This window comes from Lathamus discolor, chromosome 2 (genome assembly GCF_037157495.1).
Source record: "Lathamus discolor isolate bLatDis1 chromosome 2, bLatDis1.hap1, whole genome shotgun sequence".
Classification (NCBI taxonomy): domain Eukaryota; kingdom Metazoa; phylum Chordata; class Aves; order Psittaciformes; family Psittacidae; genus Lathamus; species Lathamus discolor.
In genome coordinates, this window is record NC_088885.1 from 140,837,455 (window position 1) to 140,863,273 (window position 25,819).

The 25,819-nt window shown below is 39.0% G+C and overlaps 1 protein-coding gene and 1 long non-coding RNA gene across 6 annotated transcripts in view; one reads left to right on the forward strand and one right to left on the reverse strand.

Moving 5' to 3' along the window:
* Positions 1-4,265, reverse strand: part of LOC136008893 (uncharacterized) — a 55,788-nt gene extending 51,523 nt beyond the window's left edge. For all 3 annotated transcript variants that reach the window (XR_010610264.1, XR_010610263.1, XR_010610265.1), the window contains exon 1: positions 4,005-4,265. This is a non-coding gene — a long non-coding RNA (uncharacterized LOC136008893). The remainder of the gene's footprint in view (positions 1-4,004) is intronic.
* Positions 1-25,819, forward strand: part of ZFPM2 (zinc finger protein, FOG family member 2) — a 317,161-nt gene that overhangs the window by 149,925 nt on the left and 141,417 nt on the right. For all 3 annotated transcript variants that reach the window (XM_065668790.1, XM_065668789.1, XM_065668791.1), the window contains one exon: positions 5,740-5,858. In XM_065668790.1, the coding sequence (XP_065524862.1) occupies positions 5,740-5,858 (119 nt within the window). The remainder of the gene's footprint in view (positions 1-5,739; positions 5,859-25,819) is intronic.

A 25,819-nucleotide genomic window follows, 5' to 3' on the forward strand; every position in this document is an offset into this window, starting at 1 on the left:
AGAAAGATCCCATCTGTTAGAGCTGCATATGGCTAAGATCACAATTATCGAAAGTCCTTTTTTTTTTTCCATGCTTATCCGCACAATAAATGTAGTTGTCAGCAGGATAAGTTCACGCATCGGATAAGGTCACAATTTCATTTAGTGACAACTTCCAACAGCGTGAACTTACAAGGTTCGATTTATTAAAGAGTCAGACAGGATAAGATCACTGTATGGCCAGCCTGATTTATCAGGGTTTGACTGGAGTACTTGAATAGAGAATGTCGTATTTCAAGTTTATGTTCAAAACTGTAGTTTAGTGTGTGTTATGTCTCAGAGACTTGAAAATTGAGGGAAGAGAATTTAGAGGAGGTATCTCATGGTGCAGTTTATGTCTGCCAAGCAAGTGTATGAGCATTTAATATTGGCGCTACCTTGCTAAGAGTCACAGAAGTGGAAACGGGATAGTTCTCGGCTATCTGTGAACTGCTCTGTGCAGTTTGTTATAATGGATGTAATCACCAGTCAAATATTAATTGGAGATTATTCCTCTGCATAGGCAGATCTTGGGCTCTGGGCTTAAGTGGGTAGCACTTAAGAACTTCTGAGAGTGTTTTTAACAAGCTTACTGTGACTTCAGAGCAGTCCTTGTTCGAAACTACTACAGCCTTGTTTGAAAATACAGTTTCTCTGCCATGCAGAAATACTCATTAGAGAGACAGGTGGCTGTGCACTGGAAATATGCAAAGAAGGAGCCATTTGCTAGTGGAAATTTAGGTAGAGGCCGGTGATGTCAAATAACCAATCACTAATTATAGCAGACGAAGAGCTTATTCAGTCTTTTTAACTGACTCCACTTAGAAAACTATTCCTGATTAAAAAAACCCCTCAAACAACAAAAGCCTACTGCCAGAACTATCAATGACTTGCTTAGAAATGTTAAACATAAATTTGGATGCACTTATTTCTGAATGAAGTAGTTCACTTTTTCTCCCACAAAATGCTGTTCATCATTCACCTTCAGATACACACTTCTTTGTTTCTTATTCCAGAATGTGGGTAGGTGGATGAAAGCTGGTATTATCTTATTCAGGAATACTGTGAATAGTTAAACTCTTCTGGTGTTTGACTGTGGTCAAATCCTGTTAAGGGCCAAAAGCTGTTGTTAAGTTCCTGTGTACACTACATGTTTTATGCAGTTCTTTTTAATTATTCTGATTTTTCTGTGAAAGACTAAGCTAAACTGACCTCTCTACCTTCAATTTCATGCAAGCCCTATGTAGCATCCCTGAAACAATACGGGTATGTAAGAAAAGAATCCTAAATAGAGTCCTTTCATGCTGGTTTTGTATCAACCAAGGTGGCCTAATATCTTAAAAGCCATGGGATGTTTTGTAGCTGTACTAGTGAGTCATGACTTGGGGCTTCTTTTACAGTGCAGCTATCATAAGTCTTTGAGTAATCACAGACTTTAAAAGTATGCTACATCAACAAGATAAGAGAAACAGCCCACAGCACTAACAGCATTATCTTTTACCAAAATTGATTAGCCCATACTATGTGTCTCAAATATTTTGTATAAACTTACTCAGCAAGCTGGAAATAAGTGTGTTCCTGAAGAACAAGCTGAAAAAAAAACCAACCCAAACTTGCTCTATAGCGAGGAAAAGGAAAGTAAGTATCACTAAATGGAATGTCTCTTAAATAAATTTCTTTTTACCTAACTTGCATAAACTAAGCATCATTTCTCTCTACTTGTATTTCCTAGTGCTGCTTCTATTATGATTCTGTCCTTTCCAATCAGACAGTTTAGAAGTCTGGGATGAAAACAGCAAAATGTAGCTGCTTCTTGACTTTGCCATAGGGATGATGAATATATCACATACTTTGTCACAGGGGTGTGAATTAATTCTATATATTGTAATTTACTGTTACATGAAGGAATATTATGTTCAGTACTGAGGTGGTCTGTTGCAGTTGCTGATCCCCAGAAACTCTTAACAGTGTTTGGCACAGAATTTTCTGCTTTCATTGGGCGGGGGCACAGATTAAAGGAAGCTGCAGCAGTGTTTCATCCTTTCTTTCCTTTTCTCCCTGCTCTTTGGGATATCCGTGGACAAGCATCTGTGAAGAGTCAGTACCAACTGAGTCTTTATGCTTCTTACTGCCAGTGGTGATACAGCAATGAAATCTCAGATCCTCTTCCTTTTCCTGATGTAATCTGTGAAGATGCTGAGCAGTAGTGCAGGGGATACTGGCTGCAGAGAGCGCTTCTGACTTATATTTGAACTTCTTCTAAGGCTGAAGGCGAAATCTTGCCTCACTGACATATTTTTCAAACTCTTTTAATTAAGAGTCACAGGGTGAGGTTCTCTTTTTCCCAGAAAACTCCCTTGAGGTCACACATTGCTCGGGGCCGCAGGTATGGCACCACTTAACCCAGCGTCCTTGTGGGAAGCAGGCAGTGAGCAGGGGACAGCCTTGTTCTCATCAGCGAAGGGCTGGGCCCCTCTGTTGCTGCGGGTTTGGTAGAGCATTCACCAAATAGGATATTTCAGAGGACCAAAATGTTGTAAATGAATGCAGAAAAAGTTGCGGGCTTCTTACTCTGGGGTCAGGGGAACTCAGGAGAGGATTTTTAATAGTGACATTTGTAATCTTTCTTCTACAACTCTCGTACCAGCCCCTGGTCTTTCTGCTTAGGGCAGACAAAGGAACGTACACAGGGATTTTACAAAAGATGCAGGCTCTGGTATTAAAAAAAAAAAATAAGTCTTAGCAGATGCTACAGACCCTAATGTGGAGCGTTGGGTTTTTTTTTTAACTTTCAGTGTTAATTTTTACCCCCAAATAAAGATTTTCAGTGGGAAAAAAGAAAAAAATAATCTTTGCCAAGGATCAAATTGTAATGTGCTGCACCTTGTACAAGTGCAGCCAAAATGTCTCTGTTTGCCCAAACATACAAGCAGATTATCATTCCCAACTGTAAAATTCACCCGTAGCATTAAAATGGCTACTGGTCATCATGACCAGAGAGAATTGTATCTTTCTTTGTAAAACTATGATCAAGGGATACAGGAAGGTTATGCAGCAAAATGTTTAGTAACCCTGTCTGCAGTCTGCTCCTCTGTCACAGTGTTCTGAATGGCAGGGAAAATGCAGCCACTTCAGTGGAATTCAACATGATGTTACCCCATCTGTACTACATTTCAGTGTATTCATGCATGTTGAAATGTATTGCCCAAACTGCATCTTGGAATAAAGGAGAGGAATAATCTATATTAATATATTTTATTATCAACTGCAGGAAAACAAAATACAGTTATGGAAAATAATTGCTTGGTTTTATGTTTGTCACAAACGTGAACTACTTACCCAGGTATAAGATTCATGTTATTAATTTTGTTTGAAATATGAAGTGCAGTGATGTGTACCTTAAAACTTAGGTAGGTTTTTTGGTATCACTGAATGATCTGCCCTGAGTTTGTCGTTCTTAATCCATTAAAAGACAGGCCTGCTTGTAAATCCACAGGTACAGATAAGGAGTCACTGTTTGACTGTGTCTGAACCCTTTTCAAATGAAAAATGTCAGTGGCAGAAAGGGAGGCTGAATTATTTTTTAAAAGGGTTTTCAAAGATTCTCATGATTCCTCTGGTATCAGTTAAATGTGACATGTCCGTAGACATGGCTGGTTTTTAGTGCGTCAAAGCAAGCAAATGCTACAGTTTTCATCTCTGTGTAGAGAAGATGCTGCAGTGTGTCTAAGTGATCAACATGTTACCTTGCAATACCAGAAAGATTTCTGTCTTCCATAATTAACATATAAAGAGAATTTTTTAGAGTTAATACAACTTGTAACAATGTGACTGTGAGAAGGAAAAAAGCTTTCCTTTTCCCCCCTTCTCCCCCTGTTTGGGGGCGCATATATTACATGTGTAAATTAGATACAATTAATCCATAAGCTTTTCTGCTCACACGCTGCCTTTTAAAATATCATAGCACTGTCATGAAGAGGACTCACCCGCATACATAGAAGCTTTTGTAACCTGATACAGCTCTATTTCCTAGATTTGTTCCAGTTTGCAGGAAGGATCTGATGCGCAGTTTTACGTAGAGTAGTTTTGTAATCTGCAACACTCAGAGGTGAAATTTAGATTTCTGTGCTTGAAAATGGAACCTGGAGCCAAGTCTTCTTTTTGGAAAACAGTCGAGATTAACCCCTGTGGACAAGGAAGAACTTTGCAGCTTGGCTGCAGCATAAATCCAGGCATCCATGGGAATGGTTAGCTCAGGAAAGTCTGTGAGAGCTGCCTGTAAACCAGGAGGAGTTACTCACTTCCTCTGGCCCAAGGTTCATTTCACAACAGCTGCCAGTTCTAAATCTGGGGCGAGGTGACCTTTTGCACAGTGGGACTTTACCCTGTTTGTGGAAAAGCACCATCCTGATTTGGGGTAGAGTTGTTGAGGAGGGACATGCTCATGCAAAAGGCAGGAACTGCTGTTGCATCTGGTTGGTATGGAAAGGGAGAAAGGGGCTTTACCAGCCAGGGAACAGGTCAGGAGAAATCATGGCTACCACAAAGGTGAACTCTGTCACCTGTGAGAATAGCGAATTTTCTGCCTACATTGAGGAAGGCCAAAGTTTGGAAGTGCAGCAGCCTGTAAAAAATCAATCTAACAAGAAAAGCACAGATCAGCCTCTCTTCCTTATTCCATCTTATCCCTCTTAAAGTCTGAGACCAGAATTTCTTTGCATTGTTTTAGAAAAGAATGTTAGAAATCATATGTATAAACATAACTGTTGCTCCATTTGTTCATAGAAAAATAGGGTTATTGAAGAGATGGTTTTCAAAGAAGGGGGCTGTCCAGACTATATTTTAATCCTGAAATGAAGTAAAAAATATGTTGGGGAGAAAGGTGGTGACTGAATTTTATTTTTCCTTCCACAATAATGATCAATTGTGTATTTTTTCTCTTTTCACTGGAAGTTAAATGAGTGACAGTAATAATTTTACTTTTAGGTGTTCATTGTGAAGTCTTTACTTGCAAAATAAAATTTGCTTGTAAAAAAAATGACAAATTAGTACACAGTAAAAAAAAAAAAAAAAAATCACTATACCATCTTTCCACTGCTTTTACAGATTTTGTGTTAAAGCTTCAAGGTAAGAATGTAAATTATTTTGGGTCTAATTCTGAAATGTTGCTGGCTGTAAAACTTCACACAGTTCAAAATCTGTTTTTTAATTGTACTAAAACATTTTAGTAATTTCTTCAAAATTAGGAGAGTTGGTGGATTTCTGTCACTGCGTGGTATTTCTCTTAAAATTTTTAGTATCTGAACGCTTCAGAATTTGGTCTTGTGCAGCAAAATGCATCAAGGAGGTTAATACACCAGGTGTGGCTGCTAGTGCACTCTCTCCTTTCAGCTGTCATCCCCCCCTCTTCAGCATTTCTTCAGAACTCTTATGAATCTGCTATTATGAATAAAAATGCCTTCAAACTCTAATGCATGTGAAAAAGATGCAAGAAAGGAATGGGACTTTCTGAACCAAGTTTGAATATAATTGTAATGGAAGAAGGTTTAGTTTTCTTTTGCAGGATGACAAGATCAGTTGTTTTTCAGACAAGCATAATTAATTCTCATTATATGGGTCCTCAGAACACTGTGTGTATAAAGCTAACACAAAGGCAGAGGTGGTTGTTGTCAAGGCACAAGTGAAAGTACTCTCAACACTGCTTGTTTTCTTTGTTTGCAGGAGAGTTGGAGGTGGTCCAGAAAGACGGGGAGCGCAAGATTCAGAGCCGGCAGCAGCTTCCGGTTGGAACAACATGGGGGCCTTTTGCTGGGAAGATGGATCTGAATAATAACACCTTGGTATGTAGATGCTCCAAGGCACTTCGCTTCGTTATATTGTGTGTTGCTCTTTAGGGAATAGCCTGAATTACTGCTCAGCCAGAGCATTTGAAAACAGGCATTGTTAGCTTTAATGGACAGTGGTACTTGGCTGTTTTCCAATTAGTTCATCTATGGCAACCATCCACGTAAAGTTATTTGGAGCACAGGTTAATAGTATTTAACTTGTTATTTTACAGAAGGGAAATGTCACTTCCTTGTTTGGTGAACCAGGCTGTTTCATTTCAGTACTAAGAGCTGATTTTTAGTGACTTTTTAAATTTTTTTCACAGCATTACTTGCTGACTAATTTATTTATACTAATGGCTGGTATAGAAAACAAATAGCTGCATTATTTTAGGATAAAATTTATTAAATTTGCCATAATGTTAAGTGTTACTGGACATAGCACGATCTTCCATCAGATTAAAAGTATTTTGCAAATGGAGAAGCTGAGCTTCCCAGTGTTGGGGATATTGTGTTGCCCTCAGAGGACCTGAAGAGAGTGAGAAGTGCTGAACTGCTGAACTACCATCTGGGACAGTGTGAGAGAGGGGTTACGTGGACATAGGAGGAAATGGGGGAAATTGATAGTCTTTAACTCTTTCCTGGAGAAGCTATGCCTGTATAATGAAGTTCACTTTTTAAGGCCTTGCTGGATAGTATGCATGTTACTTTCTGTAAATATGCACATTATAATTGTAGTGAAGCATTATTATGTTACAAGTACATAGTAGCCACCTAAGATCTTGATATTTTGTAGACTGTTTAGCATGATTTATTAATAAAAAGTGCTAACAAGACTTTACAGAAAGTGGCATGGAAACTAAGTTTCCTAGAATTCAGTATTCCCAACCCAGATTAGATTTCCCATGCAGGCACCTGAATAAAGGATGGATTTTCAAAAGTACTCAAACCATCTTATTGTTAGAAAGGGGAAAATGGACAATTTTACTGTCTCCCTCCAGTTTCTTCATTCATTTCATTTTTATTTCTTCATCGACTTTATTCTTTTAGTAGAATTCTCAAAATGGGGTTTTTTTTCAGAAAGCATCATTTGCAACAACTACCTATAATTCACATAATTTTCTAAGATTCCTCTGTGACTACTTTCATCAAATTTCATGCAACAGAAACCTTACTCCTGGTGTAAAGTCAGTCCATGCAATACCTTAGGAAAAATGCTACCTTTGTTTTTTCTCTATTGCTCTATCCACTTGTACCACTTCCTTAGGTATTTAAGACTTGAAGATAGTAAGTTTGAGTATGGGAGATTATGATGATTGACCCTTCACTACAAAAAGTTATCATCAGATATTTGTAGGATGAATTTGCAATGTGTCAGCAGTTGATCGTGTTGTTCAATTTTTGTTTTCTGAAGGACATTTAGAGAAACCACAGTCCTTCTAGCAGGAGGTTGTTTCTCCTTTGGTAGCACAGGCATATATTAAGATGTTTTTACATTGTAAATTTGGGCAAATACTGCTTTTGTTGTAACCAAAACATTTAGGTACCTTGGTTTTAATAAACTTGTAAACAAGCAGTGAGCGGAGCTGCCTTTTTAGTCTCACAATTGTAATAGGATGGAGTAACTTTCTCAACCTACTTCAGAGAGATGTAGGATGAAAATATTCATGACTTTTTTTCTCCCCAAACAGGTAAAATAGTAGTTTGTTTCTTGTCAAATTAAAAACCATGAAGTCTATTCTTGCTAACACCTGATTTTACTTTTGTTCTGCCTGCTAGTATAAATACATTTGAAAGTCTGAAAAAGTTCTTGTAAACAGAACTGTAGTTGCCAGCAATATTGTTTTGTCCTCTGAGCTACTCCATCCTTTGAGACAGTCAAAACTGAACTGCATATGATCTGAGTTAACTTCGAAGTTGGACCTGACTTTGAAGTTTGCCCTACTTTGAGCAGGAGTTTGGACTGGATGACCTCCAGAGGTCCCTTCCAACCTGAATTATTCTGTGATCATAAATACTTTTTCTTTTTCCCAAATATCAGATGTTTCCTGTAATCTTACATTTGTTACTTTAAAATGCTTTGTGAAGAAATATAAACTTGATAGAACTTCAGTTTACTTTTCAAGCAACACGAACCCAATGCCAGCTTCTACATATATTTTTTTCTTGAACTGATTCTGGTTTATATATAATTTTTCAGTTTGCTTGGCACATTCAATTAGTTTTCTCACTAGCATACGTGCTTTCTGTTGTTCATAAGAGGAGTTATGTTTGTTTACTTAAGTTATTTATATGTGGTTTGGAAATTTGCTTTGGTAGATGAGGATTGGGTTAGGGATCAGCTATGCAATCTGGACATCTGTAAATCGATGGGTCCGGATGGAATGCACCCACGGGTGCTGAGGGAGCTGGCGGAGGTCATTGCTAGGCCACTTTCCATCATCTTTGGTAAGTCGTGGGAAACAGGCGAGGTGCCTGAGGATTGGCGGATGGCAAAGGTCACACCAATCTATAAGAAGGGCAAGAAGGAGGACCCGGGTAATTATAGACCGGTCAGCCTTACCTCCATCCCTGGAAAGATGATGGAACAACTTATTCTTGACTCCATCACTAGGCATATCAAGGATGAGGGGGTCATTAAGAACAGCCAACATGGTTTTATGAGGGGGAAGTCATGTATGACCAACCTTATAGCCTTCTATGAGGAAGTGACTAGGTGGAGAGATGGTGGTAGAGCGGTGGATGTAGTTTTTCTTGATTTCAGTAAGGCATTTGATACTGTCTCCCACAGCATCCTCATAGATAAGCTAAAGAAGTGTGGGCTTGACGATCAAGTAGTGAGGTGGATCGAGAACTGGTTGAAAGGAAGAAGGCAGAGAGTTGTGGTCAATGGTGCAGAATCTAGCTGGAGGTCTGTGACTAGTGGAGTTCCTCAGGGGTCGGTGCTGGGACCGGTGCTGTTTAATATTTTCATCAATGACCTGGATGAGGGAACTGAGTGCACCCTCAGCAAGTTTGCTGATGACACAAAACTGGGAGGAGTGGCTGACACACCAGAGGACTGTGCTGCCATTCAGCGAGACCTGGACAGGCTGGAGAGTTGGGCGGGGAGAAACTTGATGAAATTTAACAAGGGCAAGTGTAGAGTCTTGCATCTGGGGAAGAACAACCCCATGTACCAGTACAGGTTGGGGGTTGACCTGCTGGAAAGTAGTGAAGGGGAAAGGGACCTGGGGGTCCTGGTGGATAGGAGGATGACCATGAGCCAGCAATGTGCTCTTGTGGCCAAGAAGGCAAATGGCATCTTAGGGTGCATTAGAAAGGGAGTGGTTAGTAGGTCAAGAGAGGTTCTCCTCCCCCTCTACTCAGCCTTGGTGAGGCCGCATCTGGAATATTGCGTCCAGTTCTGGGCCCCTCTGTTCAAGAAGGACAGGGAATTGCTTGAAGGAGTCCAGCGCAGAGCCACAAAGATGATTAAGGGAGTGGAACATCTCCCTTATGAGGAGAGGCTGAGGGAGCTGGGTCTCTTTAGCTTGGAGAAGAGGAGACTGAGGGGTGACCTCATCAATGTTTACAAATATGTAAAGGGTAGGTGTCAGGATGATGGAGCTAGGCTTTTTACAGTGATATCCAGTGATAGGACAAGGGGCAATGGGTGTAAACTGGAGCATAGGAAGTTCCACGTTAACATCAGGAAGAACTTCTTTACTGTAAGAGTGACAGAGCACTGGAACAGGTTGCCCAGGGGGGTTGTGGAGTCTCCTACACTGGAGATATTCAAGGCCCGCCTGGACAAGTTCCTGTGTGATGTACTGTAGGTTACCCTGCTCTTGCAGGGGGGGTTGGACTAGATGATCTTTTTAGGTCCCTTCCAACCCTTGGGATTCTGTGATTCTGTGAATAAAGCCTCACCTCCCTAGAATTCAATGAAACACATCAGTGTTCACCTCAGTGGCTGACAGCATGTTTAGTTAATTTCTGACAAGAGCCTCAAACATTGCACTGTTACAGAGATAAAATATTTTTTTTTGAGAAGCACTGTAACGTGAATTTTTAGTATAGAGAGGGAAGGAAAGAAAAAATCAGGGAACGTCAGGTGAATAAATGCCACAATTTCTGCATCTGGTCTCTTTGTGTTTATGGCTGACTACAAATATCTTACCTGACTTACTGTTTAGTGTTAGCAATGGGACATTGCCACACAGGACTTACTATCCAGCTATAACAGTTACAGCTTACTTACTACCCTTATACTCTGCACTGTATATGCCTGTACATGTAATATCCTGTTGAAGTGCTGCTTTTTTCAAGCAGTGTTGTGTTGCTGACTACAGTCTCACTGCTGTTGGCTCAGGAGACTGCGCAAGCTAATTAATTCAGCACGATAATTAATTGAGTCACTGTGCCAGATGTCAAATACTTTTTAGATCTTTCAAGTTTCTGTCTTGAAGTACATTAAGAATATACATCTCAGAGTGGTGGAAGGTTGGGTACCTTGAACAAAAATGATTCAAGTGCTGTTGGCAATTGCAATAGTGACTGTTGACTTCATCAGCCATGCTGCAGCACTGTCAGGAGATGTGGTAGAGCAAGGTTCGTATTAGGATTGCAGAACAGTAAAACTCTAATGGTACAATTGGAATAGATCAATGACTAATAAAGATCTTATTTTTTTTCATCTAGGATTTAGGCAAACCTCATGAATTACAGACTGATCAAAACCCATTATGAGACAATGCCCTCCATCACATTACTGTTACTTTTGATGAAACGATCTGCATGCAGCCACCAGAAATTTTAAGAACATTGTTTTTAACAACAAGAAGTCAGTCACGGATCTTAAGACTTGTCTAGGCATGGAATTGCTATTTCAATCTGAACTTAAGAACTCCTTACATAATTATTAAATATTTGTAGTTATCTATTTAGATACCTTTATTATAATTAGAGTGGTAGATCTCCTACCTATATACTTTTAACGACCTCTTCCAGTAATTTTGCCAAGCTGGCAAAATTCTGCTGTGCTCAGCTGCGTGTAGAGTTTATAACCATGTACACAACTGTGCTTGGAGCTTACTGCCTTTCATTTCCTTCCATTTCTTCCACTCAGCTGTTCCATAATAGTTGATAGTCCCAAGAAAAGTAGTGTAGGTTTTTTCAAGCCTCAGAGGTGTGCTTCTAAAATAGGAGCTTGTTCTCACGTTTTGCAATAAAAAGAGATTACCTACATGTTTCCAGATCTCTCTGAGATTCAATATAATCTTGCAGTTTTGACAAACAGCCATATGAAGAGTTTTGCACAGTACTGCTTTCTATCTACAGTTGGTGAGAACTCAGCTCTACAAGGAAGGCAGCACAATTTAATCACTAGTTTTAGCAGGAATCACAGAAAATTCAGTACTTTGTGGGTACCTGCAGGTAGACAGGGATATATTTCTAAACATGAAACTCCTAGCTTGTGATGCCTATCTCTGACAGGAAAGTAGATTTGCATAAGTGTCAAATCTAATGTGAACAGCCAGGTGCGAAGAGCAGAAGACCATTCTAGGCTGGTCATGCAAACCACTGAAAAAGTAGCTGCTCTGTGTAAGCAGCTGTAAATTTGAGGCACTATCAGTCTATACAAGATAAAGCTATTTGCTTGCCTTTTCCTGGCTGTAAATATTTTCCCTGTTTGAGGGGAAAACTTGGTGGGAATGAGGCCCTTGTAGACAAAAGCAGCACAGAACTGTGTAGCCCACGATGGATGTTGAGCAGTGACTCATGCCATCACTCTGGTTGTCATGTGCAGGCATTGTGAAAGGCCTTTTCACTTGGCTGCCACTATCTAGTTTTGGTGTTAACCTGTGCCCATGGCAGGGTTTGTGAAGGAAAACAATAAGCAGCTGGATCGTGACCCTGTTCTCACTGTCTTGTTGCAGGGAGGAGTGCATGGGGCAGGTGTGCATCAGCCTGATAAGGGAAAGAGGATTCAGTGTGGCTGTGAAGGGAATCTGCAGGAGAAAAGTGTGCAGGATTGGGCTGGGCAAGCAGTGGGATACAGCAGAGACTCTAATGGGATCTGGGAGGTTCAGCGCCAAAGTGACGCTTGTGGAAGATGCGTAGGCATGAAACTCTTTGGCTGGGTAGTGTGTGAGGGACTGAGGAGCGAAGGTTCAAAATGCAGTTAAGTTACTCACGAATCTGTGGCTGGTCACCTCGTGTCAAAACCTCCTATCTGTAGTATCCAGCAACTTTTAATCTCCAGAGTTGTAGTGCGAGGGTATTCTGGGCACTTTGATTGGAGTTGCTGTATGGCCAGAGAGACAGCTGGTAGTCTGCCTATAGTCGGGCTGTAGTCAGGCTGCAGTCTCTGGCTGGCTTGTTCGAACATGGAAAGGGATAAGGCAGTTTCTTTATTATCTTTAATTGTTTACCTGTAAATTAGGAAATTGTCTCTTATTTGCACAGAGCCAATTTTATATGTAATTACCAAAAATAGTGTATTAATGCACCTTGATTCTTATCTTTGTTATACTGCGTTGATACCTTTGAGTACCTCAGGTGACTACAAAGGAATTTCTCATTTTTACTGCTGTTACAGTCAGTTTCTTCATGTGTAAAGCTAGTTTAAAAGAGCACTTCCTTCTGTTCCAAACACAAGCAGATGTTAATGTAACAGCGCTTCTGGACAGCACATTGTGTCACACAGCAAGTGTTAGGGTTGGCCACTTCATATAAACTGCAACATTAAAAAAAATTAGGTATCTCGACATGATGTGAACATCCACATGGCCATCCACAGTGGTCTTGGAGAAGACATCACCTCACATTGCCTCGTCTTTTATAAAGTGCTCTCACATTTGTACAGGCATGTAGTTGAGGAGAATGAAGCAGAACTTTCTTTGAAACTTTTGTGCATAATTGTAGTTTAGATGCTTCTTTTCTTAAAAAAAATAATAAAAATTTCTGCTTCTTCCTTTACGCTTACACAACAGGGTTAGCGTAAGACATGTAGCAAATATGACAGCAAGATGTGGTAACAATCTAAATAAAAGCCCTGTTTTGAAAAAATGCTGAAAGTATATTTTTCCCAGCTTGTGGAAGTAGTTTCCAGAATGCAAACAGGTAGTAAAGCACCATGGTCAGTGGAAAGAAAGAGGAAATGGCACATTGATGTTACACTTCTGTCTAAATGCTATTAGTACACTGTTATTAGTACTGCATACTATTGCCATAGCCTTAATTTTAAGCTACTCAACGTTTCAGAGACATAAAAATACAGTATGTTTTAAAAAAATCCCAACAAACAGACAAGCAACAAAGCAAAACACAAATGTTCACAGGAGGACAGGATTGAAGTCACATTGTTCCTTTTCATTTCTTTCTTTCTGAATAGGTGATTTCCAGAATGTAGTATTATGTCAGCAGATGATGTTCATATAAAACGCTTTTGGTCGTTGACCTCCTTTCCTTGGCCACAGCCCTTTTTTTCAGACTGCACATACCCATGGTTCATTTTGACACCTGTTTATGAAAACAACAGAACTTTGACATTTGTGTGAAACTACCGCTGGTCACTTAGAAAGGGGTCTTTTTTAAAATGCGTTTCTTGGTGCATGCTATCAAGCATCTCTAGTAAACGGATTTTATCCCAGTACTATTGTAATTAAGTAGTAACTGTTACCAGTCATTCTCATTAAATTCACTCAGTTCCCTGAGAGAAAACCTGATAAAGTATCTGTCTTATTTCAGCATGCTTCATTTTAGTAACGGGGTCCTTCTCAAAGTGGGAAAGTACCATTGGGCACATTGCCAGGGAGCTGCTGAGAGCAGAACAAGGGGATGGCCTGGCTGAAGAGGTGAGGCAAGGTCAGGAGCCTAAAACAGAAAAAGGGCAAGAAAATCTGTCCTGGGGCCTTCCAGACAGCAGAAGGAGAGGGAGACACCATCTGCAAGTGCCAGGCTTTTCTGTTTTAGGATGTGGGGAAAAGCAGAGGGAAGACAATGTGTACTAGATTACATATAGCACTGTTAAGCTGTTTAGAGAGACCCACCACAATTAACTGTGCAGTAGCTGCATATTTCTGTGTTGCTCAACTATGTTCATCTAGTCTAATCTTCTCTGTACCATAGGATTTAAGATTCAAATGCATATTTTGCTAGTGTAGATTTTGCTAAATTTATAATGCAACTTTTAGGATGGGATGTTGTATTCCTGAAAAACTCTGAGTGAGAGAAATAATTGATGTAATTTGTGTAGTTCACTGCACTGTAGTATCTAACAGGCACAAGTTACACACCCATGTTTAAGATGAAGAATTTAACATTAATGTTGTCCTCTGAGGAAAATTCATAATTTTAAAGTGACACTTCTTCTTATTTATGAAAAATATTATTACAGATTAAGCAGATATAAAATGTTAGATTTAAATATTCAGCAGGTTTTGAAAGAACTTTCTTCTCACTAAATATTAAACACCACCATTTTTCTTACTCTGATACAAAATTCAGTTTCTAAAATGTTGACACCTTTTTTTCAGTTGTTCATAGAACAAGCATGGTAAATTCTAGCTCTGTTATTTTTGTAAAATATCAAGCTGTGTGTCTACAAAGAGATTTACATTTTTAAGGCAAGAATTTGGTAGTTACAATGAGCACTGAACTGAAAGACCTGGAGGCTTTTGTTCTCTCTTTGACCACTAGAAAAGAAAATGTCCTGCATGCTCCTGGGTTCCTCTGGGGCAATTACCCATAAAGCTTGACAGCCCAAGGGTAGTTAGCCTCAGTTTAGACTGGTAGTGGAAGGAAATGCTGTGATGCCGTTGCTTGTGGAACTGTGGTAGCACTTGTGTTGTACTCTGTATATTGTGCAGATGTACTGTCTGGATATAAAAGTGACATATGATTATGAAAACATCAACAGATGCTTTCCTTAAGACTTGTGGAGGCAATAGTAGATTGCTGTTTGGAATGATGTGTGCGGTAGAGAAAATTTTGTTGTGAAAATTCAGATTTTGGTGGTGTCAAAATTTGTTTGTTCTAATGGAAGCGAGACCAAGATACCATATCAAAGCGACCATAACAAGATTTGAAATGATCGTCTGTCTTCATTTAAATGAAAAAATAGCTTCGCGTTAAGGAATTGACTTGTGGTTTCAGTGAAGACGGTAGCTGCTTGCTGCTCTCTTCCATATATTGTGATGGAATGATCAAAATTCCCTTTTCTCTCTGACTATGCTTGAGAGATGTAGCCTGTAAATTTTCAAAAATGAAAGAAAAGATATTTCTAGTTGTTTCAAATTAACTGATTTCTGTGAAAGTATGTTTTTGAATGTTTCAAATAGAAAACCTCCTCAATATTTATAATAATCATAGTACAGTGTGTGTGAATATATAATATATAAAAATTATAAGTATAGCAAGTGCATATATTTGTACCTATATTTATACACTGTGTAACTGTGAGCTTATAAAAATAGCAAATTCTTTTCAGAAGAAAATCCTGACTTTTCTTAGGTCCTCAAAATCAGTTTTATATGAAATATTAAGATTTTGCTGATCTTTCTTCTCCATTGAGTTGTAGCTCCTTTTCTAATGAAGTTGTAGTATCCCATAGCCAGTAGCAAATTTTGTCCTTTTCCAGATGCAGCAGATCTACTTCACACCATTAAAATATGGGCAATACAGAGGCTGGCCTGAGATTTTTAGTGCTGAGTGAAGTTTGTAAATGTCCTGGGCCTCAACCCCAGAGAACCAAGTTCGCCAGTCTAATCATGGGGTGACTCCTCGAGCCACCACATGATAAATCATATACATAGCCTCATCAGATTTGCTCTTGTTTCGTATTCATCTCCTATCTTAAATAACTTAGTAGTAATTAATAAACTTCACAGAGTCATTAGGGTTGGAAGGGATCTCTGAAGATCATCTGGCCAAGGCAGGGACACTTAGAGCAGGTTACACAGGAGCACATCCAGGCGGGTTTTGAATGTCTCCAGAGAGGGAGACTCCACAACCTCCCTGGGCAGCCTGTTCCAGTGCTCTGCCACCCTCAGTTCTTCCTTATGTTGAGGTGAAACTTCTTGTGTTTTAATTTATGGCCATTGCTCCTCATCCTGTTGCTGGGCATCACTGGAAAGAGTCTGGCACCATCCTCTTGGCACCCGCCTCTGACATGTTGATATACATTAATGAGATCCCCTCCCAGTCTTCTCTACTCTAGACTAAACAGTCTCTCCTCATAAGAGATGCTCCAGACCACTTTTGTCTCACTAATGCATTTTATCAAGTAGTCCATAGAACAGAGCAAAGGGGAAAACATGTCAATATAAATATAGTCACAAAATGTTTCACGAATTGTGAAACATTAAATATAGTTTGATGTTTTTGGGTTGGTTTTTTTTTTTTTTGCTTTGTTTTGTTGTTTTGTTTTTTTTTTTAAGAGCCCTTTTAACATATTTAGGGAATAATTGAGGTTTATATAGACAAAACACTGTCCTTTCTGTGCACTAAGGGGGAGCATGGTAGTATGAACGCTACGGATGCATTTAGAATAATGCACAGAAAAACTGCATAGCATCTGAAGTATCATCGTGTTTATGTAGATTATTCTCACTCTGGGAAAAGGTCTTATAATTTAAAATTCTCCCTGTCACAGATAAGTATTTTTTTTATCCTTTTTAGATATTTGATATCTAAAAAGCATTGAAGAGATTTTCTTTAATAATAGCTTCATCTATATTAGTTGTTGTTATTATTATTATTTATTATAAACAGTTCACATTTCCTGAAGTCCTTTTTTTTCTTTAAAGCTTTTTTTTACACATGACAGCCTCTGATCTGGGGGATGAGTGACCACTTTTTTTAAAAGACGAAACTGGAACTCCTGCCATGTTTGATGACATTAAAGACAAGTTTAGGGGAGCTGAGGGAGGTGTGCCTTGGTGCTAGGGAGGTGAGGAAGGATTCTTCCCTCTCTCCGCCTCCTGCAAGCTGTTGTCCTCACTTTTGGAAGAAAACTGGGACAAATTAGCATAAAGGGAAGAGAGCAATAAGGCAGGAAACAATAGCAGGTCCAAAATATCATAGTTTCTTCTTTTCTGCTTGTGTTGAAGCAGGCCTGGTTCTGCTGTTGCTCATTTTTAATTCTTCTGTAGACTTCATAGAATGTCTTAGTCTTAGCTTTTACAGTGTTTCTTCCTCTCAGATGCAGTTGCATTTACTACATTAAATATTGGATCTCATGATATGTATTTGTTAAGTTCCAGATTTCATTATTCTTGTCTTTTGGGATCCACTCATTTTAGATTTCTCCTGTTTCTGTTTTCACTCTGATCAATTCACCTCCCCTTCTCCAAGCCAAAATACCATCTTAATCTTGTATGCTTCTGTGGTGGAGGTTTTTTGTCGCTTCTTGGAACCACCCGGATCATGGTCTATGGAAGGATATGATGGGTTGCATTAGGTGAAACTGCTGGATTCATAGGTGTAGGTATCAGCAAGGGAGATTTAGGTGAGATATGAGAAAAAGCTTCCTAATGGTGATGAGAGTGAAAGGCAAGAAGATTCAGGAGGTTGTAGAAAATCTGTGACTGCTGTGTTTAAGAACAGGCTGGACCAAGACAACAGGACTGGTGTAGGCACAGCTGAGCAGTGGCGTGGGGGAAGAATATGGAGCAGATGACCCTGTGGCTTTTGGCACCCTGGTGCTGAGAAATGCCTGCAGCCAACTTCACTTGTCCATCTGCCCAGAGACTCCCACAAATAGCTACAGTCTTTCAAGATTGGATTTACGGGGCCAGAGTGAGACACCAGTTTTTGCAGAAAATGGCAGATGGGATGTTACAGGAAGCTAGACTGTTGGTCACACCAGTATAGGATACTGGTTTCAAAATCTAGCTGAAATATAGCAAGGGCATGCTAGGATATGAGGAAGTAAGCCACTATATTTCTTTGACATGTCCTTTCCCAATTGCCTGCAGGTTTTTCTTCCTGAATTTTTTCCCTTCCCACTCCAGTTTCTTGCTAACTAAAGTTAGAATTACACTCTCTACATACTGACTCTCAATCTCTCAAATACTGACTCAGTATCAAAAGCATTTATTTGGAACTTTGTTTCTAAGTATTCTGTACCTCTTTTTTAAGAAATACCATCTGATTTATAAGGATCATTGTCCTAGGTTTCTGTGTCACAGATTTGCGATGTGAGAGCAGTGGTATTGCATTTTCAGGATGCCAAATGTGTGCACTTTGATCTGGCGGTACAGCATGCCTCAGGGAGTAAGCTGAATCTTGATTTCTGTAGTCAGTCATCCACTATCAGGTACCAGAGTCCCGATTAGGCAGGCTGAAAAGCGGAGAACACATCATGGGTTGGACGTGGAAATGTTTCTGAGGAGGCTCTTGGCATCACCAGCATCTTCGAAGCTCATTCTGTGGTACTGTTCCTCTGCTAGTAAATCTCTTTAATGCATGCAGAAACAATAACAGGTACTGTGTATAGTAAATGACTGCACACAAACTGATTACTTTTGAAAACAATCCCCTTTCCATCGCCACATTTAGTAGTGGAAAATCAGAAGAATAACCATGTTTTGATGCCTGACCTCTCACAAATGTGATACCACTTGGTGTGGTTGTGCCTCCTTAACATTCCTTGCATTCCTTCTTCCAAGCCTATTGTGAGTACTTGTTGCAGAGCTTAAGTGGCTTTGTAGTAGCACCTAGTACACTTGCTCTGGCTAGTTGCATACATGAGCTAAATTGCCTTTCTGACCTTTAATAATCATTTGTTTGTCGGTCATACCAAAGACTGTCTAAGTCTTTGTTCACTGTAACTACCATAACTGTGAGGTCTTCTGGACTCTTTAGAAATACAACCATGATGTTCTCATTTTGTGTTTCTCTGGCTATGGTGTTGAACAGGAGACTTGCAAAGTCTGCTTTGGAATAGTTGAAAGGCATGGGGAATGAAGTGGTTCAGGAGGTGGTGTTCACTGCTATGGACCACTGCAGTATGGTCTTCAACCTCTCGAGAGCTGCAGCAGCGTGCTGCACTGATATTAGCACTTTAAAAATTTATTGGGATAACAAAGATTGTAAAAGTTTTTTTTTTCAAGAAAACATACTAAGTATGCAAATCTCTTCCAAATGAAGCATGTGTTAGAGATCACTGTTTATATGCCTGCATTTTTTTCTCATTATTAGGTGTTTTTCTGTTTCCATGTATAGTCTTTGAAAAAATATAAAGCAATGAAAGGGAATGCATGATGATAGCAAATTTTAAATGGTGACTAATAATGTACTTGGGACTTGATTTTTCCTAGCACTGAGCACTGGCGGGAGGTGCTGATCACCCCAAGCCTTCAGTCAAGGCAGCAGGGCTGGGGTATGCTTAGCATTTCATGACACTGAGCACTATAAGTACAGCATAAAAACCTCTCCATAGAAGATAAATATTTGCTATTTTATTTGACCTTGAAGATGGGACTGGTTTGATAGGGTTAAGGTCAATGAGTATATTATTTTTAGGCAAGATACGGAGTACACGGATGGTTCTGCTTTATTTTAGTGTGTTAACATCTGGCAGCATTCTGTGTTCCATATGCTGCTGATTGTCCTGATACATTCATCTTCAGTGATTATCAAAAAGATTTCAGTGCTCTGGAGTTAATCACACATTTGAGAAGCCAAATGCATGAAGATAAGTAGAAAAGCTGCATGTGTGTTTTTGTGTATAAGACCAATATTTGGGTAATCTTGGCAAGTACCCCATTAATTTAGAAATATTTTTTAAATTGTCTTAATTAGCTAATGTCTGTAAGTCCTCTAAGGATGAAAAATACATATTAGAGTTCAATATTGTTATCACAATAGGGATAGGGAACATCGGTCCTTTGAAATCTGCCCTTTTAATTCTACGTGTTGCATACTTGCTTATTTCAACTTACGATGAATAGTTAAAGGGGTTTCAGATTTGCACCCTATTTTGTGTATTATTTTTATATGGCGTTAGTGCATGGAAGTTGAGCTATGCTTGTGCTAGTTCATTGCAAAAAGCAAGAAGCACACATATTACTATTAACTGACCTTTTTTTCTTTTTCTATTTTTTTTCCCTACCACCAGTGTTTTCAGTTTTCCCAGGTTGATAACAATTTTTCCAGGGCTATAAATTACTATTTTAATTCAGCGCTGCTTTGGCCTTATATGCTGACAGCTTCAGGGGAGAAAGACATAAGAGTTTCACAGAGAATTCACCACATCAAAGCAGGTGTTGCCTTTTACAGTACCTTCTTTCAGAAAATGCAAAATGTCTGCCACAATCAGAAGGAGTGCTGAGGCAAAAGTCAAACTTGCCAGGTGTCTGTCACCCATGTACCTCTGTGCCACAGCCCACTCTTACCTTCTTAGAGACCTCTAGGCTAGCCCGCCATGGGGTTGTCCCATGCCCCATATTCCTGTGAAGAATAATTCAGATAAGAAAGCAGCCATAGAGCTCAAAGTCTGGGAAGATAACCCTTTGCTTCTCACACCTCCTGCAAGACAGCCCCTTGCTACTCATCACTCTGCTAACAAGGAAGGGCACCATGAAATCAGCTGTCTCCATGGCTCTTCAGGCAAACCCTGAGACCAGGGTCTGTCCACGCAACACAGCATGGGATGTCTGGTCAAGATAGATGTCAGAAAAGCAGCAGGGAAGGCTAAAGTGGCAGTTTGCCACAAAACAGAAGGTACAGAACAAACTGAAGTAGCAATGTGGCTATGTAGTATTTCTCTCTTAATTGAATATCCATCATTTCAAAGAAAAAAAAATCAAGCAGCACAGTCTCTTAGGGCACATGACATATCTTTATCTACCCTTCAGATAAAACTTGTTTTATTTTATCATGCACAAATTTGTTTAGATCTTAGCAGTGACCACTCTTCCTGTTGCCAATATCTATTAATGATAATTACTTCAAATACTATACTCACTCAGCGATAGCATCACATTGCGCTAAGAAAGATTGTGATCTTATCTAAACCTATTCTGTTTAACTCTGACACTCCTTCTATTATAGTGGGGGCCCGATAAGATCATGCCTGTTAGGATCAGACATTAGTTGGAATCAATATTTGAAAATGTGCCTGTTTTTGCTTAATAGCAAAGTTAGTGTGAGGGTCAGAGTGAGATCATTTGTTGGATGAGATTGTACAGCTTCATCTTGTAATGGACATGTGTTCTTTGCTTCAGCTGCTGGTGAAAAGTAAAAACAAGGGCTCTTTGAAAGCTGTACAGATTTGCTAATAATCACTGTGTAAGGAAGATGCAATCATTATTATGATATTTAACATCTGTAGTGCTGCAGCATGTTGGGGTTCTAGTTAGGAACCAGTGCTCCTTTGTGCTATACTTTGTCTGAACCTGATATTAAAAAGACAGCTGCTGGCTGCAGCTAGCTTAGGTCCTGGTTTTAGATCAGATGTGAACACAATGGCAACAAGCAAGTGTGGGAGGCAAAAGCTAAAATGGAGATAATTAAGATTAGTGTAATAAACAACAGTTACATCACACTAAAGCAGCAGACGTGAGTTTTTTAGAGATAGTGAATGAAAAAGGCAGCGAGTTTCCAGATGATTTCAGGGAATTCTTCTTATATGCAAAAATCTAGTGGAAGAAAGTACAAACAAATTTGGGGCATTTATTTAGGTGGGAATTTTGAAACTCAATGCTGATAAAGAGGGGTGTAACCTAGATCAGTGATGGTGAGCCCTTTTAGTGCCTGGTGCCAAATCTATTTTAAAATGCTCAGAAGCTTATGTGCTGCCAACATAAATCTGTTCTGAACTTGGCACCAGTGGCAGCAGTTTACAGTTACTGGTAGAAATCAACAGTCAGAACACACAAAGCACCATAGTGCTGCTTTACTGAAAAATATGGTTACTCTTGGTGTAAAATTTTTCAGGATGTGGTCTAAGAAACCAAAGCAAAGCCCTGAAGGTATTGCATGGGATGTGTGGAAGCCACAGTGCCCCTTGCTGCTCAAGAACATAAATTTTTACTCTTTTATAAATAAAAAAGTCCAACAGAATAAATTTAAAATAAAACATGGATAGTGAATGACCCATTGTTTTAATCATTGGACTGCAAAATGTGAGTGACATAGTTCTGTGCCTGAAGTTGGCATCAAAGGACCTTGTGAATACCTTTCAGTGTAAGGCAACTGCCATGACCACTAGACTGCTCTAGAGGGAATGTCTCCAAGTGATATTTTAATAGATCATGCCAGTGTAGAATAAAAATAAATTTGGAAATTTTCATATTTTTTCATGAAATGGGATTCTGTTTGAATGCCTAGCTCTTTATTTAGATCGACTGCTAATATGAGTGGTGTGCTGAGATTGGGCTGTGTCTACCAATGATTTCTGTTTCAGTAACGCTGCTCATCACTGAGTGTCTCTGATCATAACCTCTATTTTTTGTAGTTTGACTTGGATTTCCTTTACAGTTGTCAAATTAATTACAATTCCTTACATTTGACACACCAGCCACTAAATTTTTGACACAGCTTCTTGAAAGAGCTGAACATACACATGACAGGAGTGGTAGTTTTCACTAGACAAGGTCAGGAAGTTTCTGATTCAGAGTAAAAGATATATACTGCCATGATCTCTTCTGATTATATATGTATATGTCATTACCACTATCACATATGTACCAGCTGGTAGTTATGAAGAGGTGTAACTCCAGTTTATGTTTGTTCAAACGCAAAAGTGGAATGAAAATGAATAAATCAGTGCATCAGTGTTAACAGTAAAAGCATAACTGAATTCCCTATCATCATATTGCCATTCAATTCACTTAAATGCCATTGCTTACTCTTATAATATCATATATGAGAGCACTTTCAATTGAAATAAAATAAAAAACTAATCAAAGTGGATTTATATAGATAAAATTCTTCCCCTGTAAAATGTGCATTAGGATATTTGAGCAGTACTTTGCCTATAAGATGTAAGGCATTATCATGTTTTCATTGAAAAGTGAATGCTTTTGGCTACAATATGAATAATGAAGATGTGATTTTATTTTGCACTTTATTTTAATTGTAACAAATAGAGGGAGGAGCAGAACCACTTCTAAATCATCCCCGAAAAAGTAGGAAGAATTTATCATTGAATAAAATATGAAATATGTCAGCATTTTAGACATCTGTGTCACAGTGCAGGATAGAAATTTTGTAAGACTGACTTTTCTCTGTCTTCCCAACTTTAATTTGGGCGCATCCCAAAGTATTCTGGTACTTCATTGCAGTATGAAAATAGCTGTATATACATATACATTTATATACCATGCATAAGTGTTTTCCCACATATGCAGTTCCATGACATGGCCTTCAGTAGATTACTGAAACAATTTGTCATGAATGTCACTGAAATAAGAAGCAATAAAAGAAGATTAAAGACAGTTATACCTGGATAAATAATGTAGAATAGTGTTTGTGACTCTTTGAGTTCTAGGAGTTTATTTGATGTAACTTGATTTTTTTGACTTGTAATTTCTGACCCAAGAAGTTGTTGGTATTCATACTAGCCTATTAAATGTCACAAAACAGATAATCATGCTATTGTTATTATAATGCCTGAATCAAGATGGCAAAATGAGGAGATCCCTTTCTAAAGTAATTAACAGACAATGAACAGGAGAAAGGTATAATTTGATCACCATTTTTAAAATGGGAGATCAGGGTGCAAAGAGATTAATGGACCTGCTTGACAGCACTCTGGAGGTCTCAGGTTTCCTACAGGTGAAACAAACACTTGTGCTACAGAATTATTCCCTGGAATGATGAGCAGAGACCCAAAGAGTTGTACGTGAGCAGCCTGTGAATTTAACTAATTTTTATAAAATCTTCATGTAAAAGTTGTGAATAGAGATAGGCAGGGTGGAATCTGTTGGCAGACAACTCATGATAAAAAAAAAACCCTAAAATTTTATGACTATTATATGTAGATACTAACTGTAAAGAAAACGCAAATACAAAGCAGTGCTTTGAATGAATTCTCAAATGCACCACCTGTGAAAAACAGAAGAAAATCAATAGACTCCTAGAGAAGACAAGTGAACGCCTGCTCTGCAACAAATTCCTATCATTTCAGAACTGATTGTTAAAATTGGAATATGAAGGTATTTAACAAAAATCCAGATTTGCAAGAGTGGGATCCCTTATCGTGTAAAGGAATGATTCAACCAATTGATAGCACACTGGTGCGCATAGTCTGGATTATGTCTTTGAAAAAGAGAAAATGCTTGATGATGGTCTAGCAGCACTATGTTTCCAATAGGCCAGTCAGTCAAATGCAAATGCAGTCTATAATAAAAAGAGCTGGTTGGCACAGTAATTGGGAAATGAATGTTATTTGTAGCTCCATATTTCTGTCTTTAGGAGTCTAAGAACTAGGAGGTTGGTATTGATAAGAGGGTTTGTGTATAAATCCTTTGTAATGAGGCTGTGCCTTTTCAGTCATTTGTATTAATTTTAACTTTAGATATGAACATCATTCTCTGAAAGGGGTGACAACTAAAATAACTAATTTCACAAATACCTGGGGGGAAAATATTTCTCATTTTAGAAAAAAAAAAAAAAAATCCCTGGGTTTTCTTTTGGTTGGTTGGTTTGATTTGGGTGAGGGTTTTTTTGCTGAAGGGGGGGGTTGACACTAAGTACAGGATCACCTTACATGTCATAGCATGCACTATAGATCATAGCTGCATTTGTGTAAATACTGGCACAGATGAGTTCTGGTTTGGATGAATTAAAGTACTATGTAGGAGAACTACTAATTTTAACTATTTCAAGAAGTATAAATGTCCTTGCTATCCTGAATTCAACTCAAAAACTCTCTCCAGGTGCTTTGAGAGCTGCATCAACTCCAGCCATTGTTATTAACCCTTTATTTGTCTCTTGGTTTTTGTTTTTTTTCCTTATTGGCATGTTGCTGATTATTTAGTGATGTGTTTGACAGTGTCTGCTGTTCCATGTCTTCATGGAAACAGCGGTATTTGACATCTTGTTCATGTTCTGAGCTTCTGAATATTTCTGTGAGATCACCTGGTAATGCAGGACTGGAAGGTCTTAAACAGGAAAGAGTCTGGAGCATTGTGGAAAGGTGAGGATCTGTCAGTGGTTTTGATTGCCTCCCTTTTGCTAATCTGTCCACACCCAAACTGCTCTCTCCATGCAGTTAATTTCATGTCCATCTACATGGATTTCCTTAACTCTTCACTTTTCTTCCTCCATCTCCTGATCTTTATCTCTTATTTCTGTTTCTGGCAATTACCCCTTAGCCTTTATTCTCACCTGTCCAGTCTTACCTTGTTCCCTCTTTTCTTCCAGTTGGGCTTCCTTTTGCTTTCTCTAATTTTTCTGTCCTTTTTCTTACTGGCCTTCAAGGCACCTTCAATGCTCAAGACTTGCCCTTCCTTCGTTTCAAGCTCCACCCCATAAAGGCCATTTAGAATACGCCATCTGGAAGTAGCTGTTGGAACTGATTTTGAGAAAAAAAAAGACTAAATGGTAATTTCGTGTAAAATTGAAATGTGTGGTTATTTTCCCCATTCAAGGCAGTACACCCATTGCTGTGGCTAGTTATGGGTCTGACTTGAAAAGGGTCTGTATACATTTATCACTTTCAATTACTTTGCTAGTTATAGGGATGTAATCAGTTCATGTCTTCAACATTAGTTGAACACTGAATAGAGCAAGAAGTAATGTCTTGCCCCTGCCCAAGTTTAACATTACACTCAATTAGTCAGGTGTATTAAGGCCTTACTGTGATGTCTTCTGCTTAAGCCTCAGACATGGATACTACCAGAGGCAAGGTAGCAGGCTTGATAGGCCATTGGACTGATCTTACACAGTAAATCCCACACTTTTGTAGTATGTTGACAGACTCTTACCTTAAACAGTGCTAGCAGGCACTGCTGTAATAAAAACAAACTGGCTCATGCACT